At 37.7% G+C, this 10,910-nt stretch overlaps 1 protein-coding gene across 1 annotated transcript in view; it reads right to left on the bottom strand.

Moving 5' to 3' along the window:
* Positions 1 to 319: 319 nt before the first annotated feature.
* Positions 320 to 10,910, bottom strand: part of LOC5567539 — a 92,777-nt gene continuing 82,186 nt past the window's right edge. Inside the window, exons 3-4 of the mRNA XM_001657484.2 lie at positions 1,440 to 1,615; positions 320 to 1,375 (exon numbers count right to left, since the gene is read on the bottom strand). Coding sequence (XP_001657534.2) covers positions 738 to 1,375; positions 1,440 to 1,615 — 814 coding nt within the window. The 3' untranslated portion in view covers positions 320 to 737. The remainder of the gene's footprint in view (positions 1,376 to 1,439; positions 1,616 to 10,910) is intronic.

Raw genomic sequence — 10,910 nt, 5'->3', positions numbered from 1 at the left:
GAATGTGGAAATGGATCATTCACAAATTTCGTAACGCTGAAGGGGGTGGGTGGGTGTCCTCGGGCTGTTTTGCTCATGCAAAATTTGTAAAATGTTCGTACAAAAAGCGTTACAAAAGGGTGGGTGGGTGTCGAAAATGGCCATTTTTGGCGTTATGAAATTTGTGAATAAACCCTAAATGTATCCCGCACACGCCCACTCCTCAACACGAGACGCCCAATACCTGGGATATTAATAATAGCCTATTATTGCTCGGACCGATTTCGTTTGAACTTTAGTACAAAGTGGCTTTCTCTTGCATAAATGAAGGCGCATTCAATTTACTACATCTACTACTACTCGATCGTTTATTCCGTTCATATCAAAAACCATCGTCGATCGACTAAAGACCGGGCACGATGATTCAATGGATATTCTACTTTGTATACGTGCGTAAGTAAATCAGCCGAGCCTCACCGGAGCTCGTGAACTGCTTAGCACTCGTTGTTGGCAGTATATATGAACTTCTTTCTCTACGTTATATTTTGTATTACTCATCTTGTTGATCTCACGCTTACCGGCTAATTTAAACGTGATTCGTTTGTGATTTTTTATCAGTCAGTGCTGGCGCTAATCGCCAGTATGCTTGAATTTCGCTACTATAAACTACGTTTTATATAATAAATAAAAAACATACGCCTTTTCTTGCTTGTGCTTGTAAAACAGAAATTGACACTGGACTCCTTGCTTCCTTAATCTTAATCTTTCCGGATAGGGTTACCGCTATCCACGTTTGAAGCTGGCGTAAGTTTAGGCATAAGTACCGATGGTTTGGTGCTACCGGTCAGCACGCTTGATTCCTCGGCTTCTATATCACGAATTTGATGCGAGATCCTTTTGGTTCTTGGTGGTGGAACAGGTGGGCTGATGGGTTCGGAGAAGCTTGGAGCGCTCACTTCGGCGGCATGTGCTGCCATCTTCTGGTTCTTGTCGCGGTTCCAACGCATCAGAGCCTTTATCCGCCCCCCATGATAGTGATAAATATAGAGTGCAGCAAATCCACATAGGACCAGAAAAAGCGACAGAATGGCGACCAGTGGTCCCATGTATTTGACTCCCGTTGGCATCTCTTCGTCCACGCTTGTATCGTTTCCGGCTGCTCCGCTGGCTCCTTGGTCCGGTGTGACGGCTGGCACTCTGGTTGGTGTTGGTCGATATCCTGGTCGAAGCGGGGTGCGATTTCCGTTTTCGTTGGTATCGCCCACTGATACGTCCGCACAAGCCCGGAACTCTTCCTGAGGTCCACAGCCGACCGCTCCGTTACCATCCGGACACATGCCCCAGTTATTGCCGGCAATATATTTCCACTGGATAACACAATTGGTACACTGGAATTCTGCAAAAGCAAGTAAAAATGGATTAAAAATGCATTTATCAACATATTAGACGAGTAAAGATACTTTGAGGAAGTTCTGCTTTCATTTCGTAGATTCGGCTTCCGTTGCGAGGATAAAAACGAGTTTCCAAATCGTTCGGATTCGGTATGCTTGGTGTACCACTGAGGATCTTTAAAGGATGCTGGTCCAGACAGTCCTGCTGTGCTTTCACGTTATCGCAAATCCGGAATTCAAAGTACCTAAGAATTAGAAATGTAGTGAGAAAATGTACATGATAATTTTATATCGAATTATAACTTATTACGAATTTCCGGCTCGAACTCGAACGAAAAAATAATGCGGTTCTTATGACTCAACAGTAATTCTGAAAAAGCGTCTATTAGTTTTTACATGCAACTTATTTGAAAAATGTGTGTACCCATGCTGAACATTTTTTGAGAAAAACGTTCTACGAAAAAGTTTTACATAACATTTGGACTAAATATAAAAACAAAAAATATGATATTTTTTATCACGAAAAATTCAAAAATAAACCTCAGATTTTATATTTTACATAAACCTTGTTCGGTCTGACCGCAATCGACACACAATCAGATTAATCGTATTAAGTTGATGACTGTCAAAAAAAATTTTTTTTTTGTGGTTCAGCACATCAGGTTTGCAATTTGAACACTTGCTAAACAATCTGCTCCGAGGGGTCGAGTTTTTCTTTTCTACAAAGTATATAACACATAAAACAGCTCCGCAATACTAAGCATCGCTGTGCGTCATGAAGTTTGAGAAAATTGTGCATAAATCAGCACAAAATGCGTTGCGGTGTAACTTATGCATATAGTAACCAAATTCGTCACGTTTTATTTTCAACTAATAATGCTTGAATTTTAGATGATTTGATTGAAAAACACACTCCTAGTTTTTTTTCATGTAGTTTTTCAAATAACTTTCATCAGTTTATGATATGAATTTTTGCCTTTCAATTTTGATTAGATTCATCATTTGATGAAAAGTATACATGCAAGCTATTAATTATGTCAACAAATTCTATTATAAATTCACATAAAACCATTTGTTTTGTTGATGATTTTTATATTATTCTTCAATAAATTCAAGATGGTATATTTCGGGGGTATTTTTCTGGTTGATCTTCTTATTTAGATGATCGCTAAATTAATTTTACTTTATGCTAATTACTTTTTGTGCAGGACTGGTCTACTCCATTCATTATTTAATGTTCACGCGGTGTATAGGTCGGAAAATCAACTGGAACTTTTTGAATTTCATATATTCAATGGTCCTAACTGCCTTGGGGGCTGTTCACTAATTACGTAAGAGGTTATGGGGGAGGGGGGTTTGAGATTTCTTACGCACCTTACAAATTATTTTTATTTTTTATACTAAAAATATTACCCTGGGGGGAGATCATCCGGATTCGCAATCTTGAAAGCACTGATTTTTCACATGTGTCTATAAAAACCCCTGATTTTTACATGCAACAATCGCATAATTATTATCGGATAACATGAATGGCTTTTGTTCATATACACATTACGATATTACCCAATATAGGGTCAGGTAATGAGATTTTTGCAATTTATCATTCTAATAGGCTGCTTTTCGTCACGCCAACCCGTCATGGAATGGCCTACTTTCCCGCATTGTCGAATGAGTCTATTACCTAACTGAAAAGCGTTTGGTAATGACTAATTATGCAACGCATTTAGGTTGCGTAATGGTTCATTACGCAACGCATTTAGGTTGCGTAATGGTTCATTACGCAATGCTTTTTAGTAACATAATGAAGCACATGGGATTTATATAACTTATGAGCATGAGCATGAGCATGAGCATGACTGACCGCCCGCAGATGCTACTCCGTTATTGCAAGAACGGCTGTACTTACACAGGGAACCAACAGACGCTACTCGGGATCAATAGCATCCTCAATGTGTAAGTACTGGTGCTCTCATTATTATAATAAACAATAACGGCGCCGGCTGCGTCCGAATGCAGGTCAATTTGGGGATAGGAGGGAAATGTTGACGTGTTACTTGCTTTATGGAAGCCGAGGAGTCCTCTGCACTTCCACAAGTAAACACTGGGAGTTTGGATATGGGGGAGGGATTCGTTTTGGTAAACGATAAATATATAATTTGAAATGAATGCGCCTTACCGGATTCGCGATATTACTCGATAAACGAATTGAACGCCAAATAAGTGTTCGTCACTCGCCCTCATAGGAGCAAGCGACAAGATCAGAGGATCAAACACTACTAATGCGGTCCGCGACCCATATCGTCCCCTTAATGCTACAACCAGATAACTCGAAAATCAAAATTTTGAGATGTGCAACTTTGTAAATATGACCGTTTAACAAGGTGATGGTTATTCGCAGAGAATATGATTGGAGAATAAACTTCAAGTTATGTATATTACATCACACGCTTATGAGCTGTAGATATTTTTCAGATCTAATTGAGAATAATATTTTGACATATTGAAGTCAAAAATTTCAAATTTCGAGTTATCTAGTTGTAGCATCAAGGGGACGATATTATAATAGTATCGCATTCCACAGTGCCACGCGAGCGACGCGCAACACGATCAATTCTGCCCTCATCACCTGCTCCCGAAGAAGCAAGCGTCAAGGTCGAAGGATCAAACAGAACTAGCGGACCGATTCACTTTTTCACTTTTTTTTTTCGACCGACGCGCGACATGTTCGATCCTGCCCTCGTCACCCGCTCCCGAAGAAGCAAGCGTCAAGGTCGAAGGATCAAACAAAAAAAACTCGCACATGGCATTTATATAACTTATGTAGAAAAACGAGGAGGTCTATTAACTTTTGGTCATAGGATACTTATAATTATCATTATAAGTACTGTGGAACTGTGGAACATTTTCCGCTCCTATTGTGGCTCTTGAATCTTTAGATGAAAATTCCATGACTTCTCCCGCTGTTATTTGCACTGGACTCGGAACAAACGATCTTGCAGCCGAGGCTCTGGGAGCTGCTATCCGAACTGTGGTTTGAAAAATTGTGACAATTGCTCAGTACGATAAAAAGAAACAAGGTATTATATTCCGAAAAGTGACATTTGGTAGTGACGTCATTCCTATCGCAAACTCGAACGAGTGAAAAAGAAAGCAAGGACTGCTCTCTTTTACTATCCCTTAAGCCTCATGCTTGACGATAGGCATGACGACACATGTTTTGATTGAAAATCGTTGTTTACACGTGGGAATAGCCTACCTTGTTCTGTATACCGTGCCTACTATGACCAGAATTTTTTAAACATAACCACGGATGGCCATGCCAAGATTGAAGAAAACAGTTTAAAAATTATTCCTCAAGTAACCTTTAATGAAATTCCAAAAAATGTTGTACGCAACTCGGTACAGAACTCAATTTTTACAGCACTCGTCGTAATAGGACGATATTCAAATCTGAAAAGGCAATAGATGGCTCTTTTTCAGTGGTAGAAAAAACGAAATCCTGAAGCAAAGAAAGCACCACGGATGATGAACTAAACACAAAAAGTTACGTATTCACTTTACACTTGATTTCTAATCGCTACTTTTTTGATCCAGTTTCTTAATTGCAAGTAATTTACGTTTTTTATTATTTTCCATACGTTTTGACAGTTCTCCGACTACCATTTCTTCCATGCGCTTGTGTTGAAAGCTTGAGAAATTTGAGAATCTAGCGTAGCGCGATCAATGGGTGGAATACAAACAACAGTGTCATCGTTCGGCGGCCAGTGAAAGAAACTGAATGTTCGAAAGGTTGTTGCCTGTACTTTTTGCCGCTGGCGCCGTATGTTAGCGTTTAAGAACGAAATGAACAGTCGTTACCATTTATCCAACTCGGCAAGCCTCGTTGGATAAACGTACGGCTTGTGCTGTAAAAATATTCATTCTACTCCTTGTTGTGTAAACTACTATTAAGTAGGTGGGATTCATGGCCGTGCGGTTAGTGTTACCAAGCATTTAGCGTCATCGAGTCAAGGAGTGTGGGTTCGATTCCCACTTCCGGAAAACTTTTCGTCAGGAACGTATTTCGACTGTGCCACTACTGGGCGTTGCATGCTAGTCCGTTGTCTAGTGTGGTGCTTCCTTCAAAGGACACTGGAAGCTTTAACGTGTTTGGTGTTTTTTTAAAGTTCTTTTTTCATAAATATCAATAAACACACATAATATGAATGGGAATTCTTTTATTCTAAATGTATGTGACGTTTATATAACTTTCAATGATATTTCTTGGTTCAAGACATTTCAGTTTATTCTGATACTCCAAATTCCTTTGCTAACATGTTCAATTTATATGATAACTTTGGCTTTAAACAACGCAGATCATTTGACATTAATTTCTTATCTAGTTACAATTTCCAACCAATTAAAAATAACAAAACAAAAAATTTGCTCCAGTTGAACTTCATTTCTACAGGGTGCATGATCCTATTCTTGGCACTTTTGATTCATTTTGGCTCATATCTGGCTACAATATGCGTCGTACCCAGATAGCCGTAGCGGTAAACGCGCAGCTATTCAGCATGACCATGCTGAGGGTCGTGGGTTCGAATCCCGCTGGTCAAGGATCTTTTCGTAAAGGAAATTTTCTCGATTCCCAGGGCATAGAGTGTCTTCGTACCTGCCACACGATATACACATGCAAAAATGGTCAATCGGCAAAGAAAGCTCTCAGTTAATAACTGTGGAAGTGCTCATAAGAACACTAATCTGAGAAGCAGGGTTTGTCCCAGTTGGAACGTAACGCCAGAAAGATGAAGAAGATGCGTCGTAAAACTCAAGCAGAGATTAAATCAGATGCTGAAGAAAACTTGCGTACCCTCAAAAGCTATTTTCAGACAAACATGCTTTCATTAAACATTTCAAAAACCAAATTCATGTTATTTAGATCAACTCATAAAATGATATCAAACCCTACAGGACTGACTATAGACGATGAAACAGTGCCATATGTTGATAGTTTCAAGTACCTTGGACTTATAATGGATTCTTCCTTAACGTGGCAACACCACATTGATCAGCTATCAAAAACACTTTCAAGAATGTGTGGATTGAAACGAAAACTTACTGATTTCTTGCCTTTCAAAGCACTAGAAAAACTATTTTTTGCATTCTTCCACTCTCACCTTCAGCATCTCGCAATAATTTGGGGCCCTGCTAGTAACGGACGGCTAAAGCGGATCCAAGTCCTACAGAATCGCTGTCTAAAATTGATACATAAGCTCTTCTTTTTACAGATAGTAAAATAAAAACTTTACCGATTCGTGTTCTATACCACCAACAGTTGATGATCCATACGCACAGTTTAGTAAATCGACAAGATTTACTCACTAACATGCGTTTTTTTAAGAAGAACACACAGCCATTTAACCGGCGAGCCAATCACCTACCGATTCCAAGAGTGCGGACACGAAAAACGAAGTTTTGGTTACCTAGGACCTGTTTTGTTCAACAGACTACTTCAGACGCTAAAAAATTATACACCGTCATCAAAAATTAAAAAAGAATTAAAAATGTACTTAAAATCTAATGTAACTCTATATTTAAGATAAAGCCAATGTTTCACATCAGTGTTAAATAATCCCCCTTCAAAGAGCTTAAAGCTCACTGGGGGCTCCAATTCACTGTAATTAACCAGTTGAATGCTTGATATGTCAATTATGTGTAAAATTTATATGTTAATAAATGTTAATATTTGCTATTATTTGCTATTAAAAATAGAGATTAAAAGATATCAAAGCTGAATTACAATGGACTGCCATTTTATGGTAATTTGGTGACATATTTCCGCGAAACATTTCAACCAAATAACCATACAAAAGCCGAGTGTTCGAAATATGAGTCTGTTCGGAATTTGAGACAAAACGGTACTTCTTATTGCAAAGTTTCAGAAAATTCGGCCGAGAAGTGCCCAAGTAGCACAGCACCCTACTTTAAAATGGCTTTTTTGATTTGATTCCAAGTAGCCAAGTGTGCAGCTTGATGTTACTGAGCAAATGACTGGTTAACAAAAAAAAAGTTATTTAAAAATACTACGACACATACAAATTTTTCATCTATAATTCAGTGTTGATAACTTTTATCTTGGTGCATTAAATTGTTTAGAAACAAAGAGCTACACGCTCGATTACCAAGCTTTTGGTCCTCCGGTAGTGTAAAAGATTGTGTAAGGCAATCAATTTTGAAACTATTATACTGGCCATACCTGCATATTTGTCACATTCGACATTTTTGACAATTTTGAATTAATACCGTGGAGAGTTATCTAATGATAAGCACTTTCGATCAAATTACTGAAATATGTAAGATTGTTCTAGAAAATTTTAAAAAATACAAAGTTGTTTTGTCACATTGGTAATTGCAACCGCATAACAGTCACATTCACTTTTGAGTTCCTAGCCTAATGTTTTCAAATATTAAAATAACACATGAAATGTACGAAACTGAAGTGCCCACTTGCATTTAATCACGCAAATTGGCAAAAAATCGTGTGTTAAAATGGATGATTATTTCGTTCAAATATTTGTAGGTACGTCATAGTTAATATATCTATAACATTAGAATATATTCTTTATGATGCATAGTAACAAATTTCTCATTTTTGAATTGAATTCAAATTTTCACAAAGACCAAATGTTATAACGACATCGCTAGGGACTGTACATAGTTGTATAAAAAAGGTGTGTCAAAATTAAACTCCCGCTTGGTGATTTCTTCACTTAGTAATGTTTCATTTATTTACCTAAGTTTTTTTTGTCATAGGCGTATTGTAGCTATTGAAGACTTTTGAGAGACGTTTAGAAGCAATTTGTGATAGATTTAAGGAATTAGCAAACAAAACTAATTTGGTTGTGCTTTTTCGCGACGTAAATGTAATTCAACCGTTTATATTGACTCGAAAAATAAATAAAACTGGTTGATTCAATCTAAACACAGCCGATATAAGTGCATCTAGAGTGTTTTCCATTGGCTTCAAATGACTTAGGGGAATAAATATCCATATCTTCTTGATTTTTCCATACGATACAGCTTCCAAACCTTCACACATGTGTGTTTCTTAGGGACCTTCCTGAGCCAAGTGGTTAAAGTCCGCGGCTACAACGCAAAGCCATACTGAATGTGCCTAGGTTCGATTCCCGGTCGGCCAAAGATCCTTTCGTAATGGAAACTCCTTGATTTCTTGGGCATAGAGTATCTTCGTACCTGCCACACGATACACGAATGCGAAAATGGCAATTTTGGCAAAGAAAGCTCTCAGTTAATACAGTTAACTCTCCCTTAACCCATAACGCGGGTAGATCACCTTTTCATGGTGCGTTATGGGGTAAAGATCTATCAATGAACCCTAGTCCTGATTGCTTCAAACGAAGAGAACAGGATGCTATAGTAATCAAAGGAACACTATTAGTCCTTGTTACATTTTAAACCTAGTTAAAAGTTCGGTTTTCCAGTAGCCGAGAATGACCTTGAGACAAGGATAAAAATGAGTCGAAATCAACAAGTTGTTTTCTAATCTTTTATTTATTGTTCTCTAGTTTGAAGAACTAAGGACTAGGATTCTGATGCATGGACAATATCGGTGTCACTTCCCGACTTTATCAAGGGATCCGATTTTGACTGATAAAGGGGCGCGCCTGCGGAGAGTGTACCCACCACACCCTTCGAAGGGTTTAAAAGCGGAACCTTTCAATTAGAATCCTTTCCTGTGATCAAGTTAGGAATGACAACTGTAAAAATCGAATACTTTATCACTTCTCGATAGTAACACGACATGCACTATACAAAGGACACGGGATATACTACAATAGATCAAATATTGGTCGCAGTGGTTTATGTTCCGAAAAAAAAAAAAATAACTCCCTTACTCGGTATATCGTATCTCGATATCGAGTTAGAGAACCATAGTAAAAGTTGGTTATCATGGCTAACACGATGGACCCATGGATCGCAGTTGCACTGGTTTTGTGTTCAGTAACTCGATACCTCCCTAACTCGATGGTCCCTTCGATATTGAGTTATGGAGAGTTGACTGTAACTGTGGAAGTGCTCATAAAAACACTAAGCTGAGAAGCAGGCTTTGTCCCAGTGGGGACGTAATGCCAAGAAGAAGAAAAGATGTAAACAAAACGATCAGCTGATAGTGACGACAAGCCTGCCAAAAGTTTTGTAGGCTGTTTGCCAAACGTAACGTCATTTTCGGCAACTTCGCCGAAGTTTGCGTTGCACAACTATCACTTCAAAACTGAAGTTATCACAAATACTAATTTGAACTTCGACCGCACCTCCTATACCCCACATCGACTGTATGTAGTTTGCCATATATAAGCCTGTTTGTAGCATGAATATTATTTATTCTTCATGTTTTTGTGATAACAAAATCTTAAATCACGTAACCCAAGTAGCGATGAGCGATTTCAAATCGATGTTCCGAATTTTTTTTTTTAATTTTTTGTATCGATATGATTACTTGAAATTTAGTTAATCGATTTTCTTCACTTGATTGAAATTGATTACAATTTTGAATGAGTTGATGAACCATATAGGGAGCCGGATTCTATTCTTGCCACTTTTGATTCACTTCGGCAGTGGGGTTTTTTGAAAGCTACTGAGCTCATATTTGGTCACAATATGCATCGGATTGAAGTGCTTCTTATTGCAAAGTTACAGAAGATTCGACCGAGAAAAATCCCCCATGCCAAAGTGAATCATGGAAGTGCCCAAGTAGCTCTGCACCCTACTTAGTTTAGGACCAGCCGTGAAGTGTTTGATGTATAACTTTTAATTTCAAACGTTATTTAGTTGAAGGTCAATAATAATAACATTGTATTTGGTCTTATTTTGAGAACCTGTTTATGTAATTTTCCAAGTGCTTTTGAAAATAGAATCGATTCAAAAGCAACGATCTAAATGATTCGATTAAATCGCTGAATCGATTCGACATAGTGAAATTGAATCGATACAATAACATCGATGTGCTGGTCAAATTTGCCCAACGCTAATCCCGTCAGAAAAAATCTATATTTCGCGTTTTGAGGGATTTGAAAGGTCTTTAGCATGTAATTAAAATTCGATGGTTGATTCTGATTATTCTACTGAATCAACAAGTTTTATTTAATAATACACTCAATATAACCTTGAAAAATACATGAACGAAGTAAACCAGTACAAAAGAACAAGTTCTTACTAAACTATTGACCATTCCCTAAAACTATCACAAATTGTTTCAAAACATCTCCAAAAAGCAGCTAAAACAATATATTTTAGTCAAAACGATTTGGTCTAATAAAAGTAAAACATTGCAAAGTAAAGAACACAAGGACACTTAATTTTGACACACCCCTTTGGATACATTTATTTTGTGTTTGTGAAAATAAGAACTTTTTTGCTCTTTATTACAAAGAATATTTCAATAAAATAATTTTCCGTTTTAGCAGATGATTTTTGTCAATTTGCCAGTAAGTGGATCCTTTATCTTAGCGGTAAATAAGAAAAACTAAAAATTTGACA

This window comes from Aedes aegypti, chromosome 3, assembly GCF_002204515.2.
Source record: "Aedes aegypti strain LVP_AGWG chromosome 3, AaegL5.0 Primary Assembly, whole genome shotgun sequence".
In the NCBI taxonomy this organism is placed as follows: Eukaryota; Metazoa; Arthropoda; class Insecta; order Diptera; family Culicidae; genus Aedes; species Aedes aegypti.
Note: the sequence above shows the minus strand (reverse complement) of the source record. Positions and strands in the feature narration are given on the sequence as shown.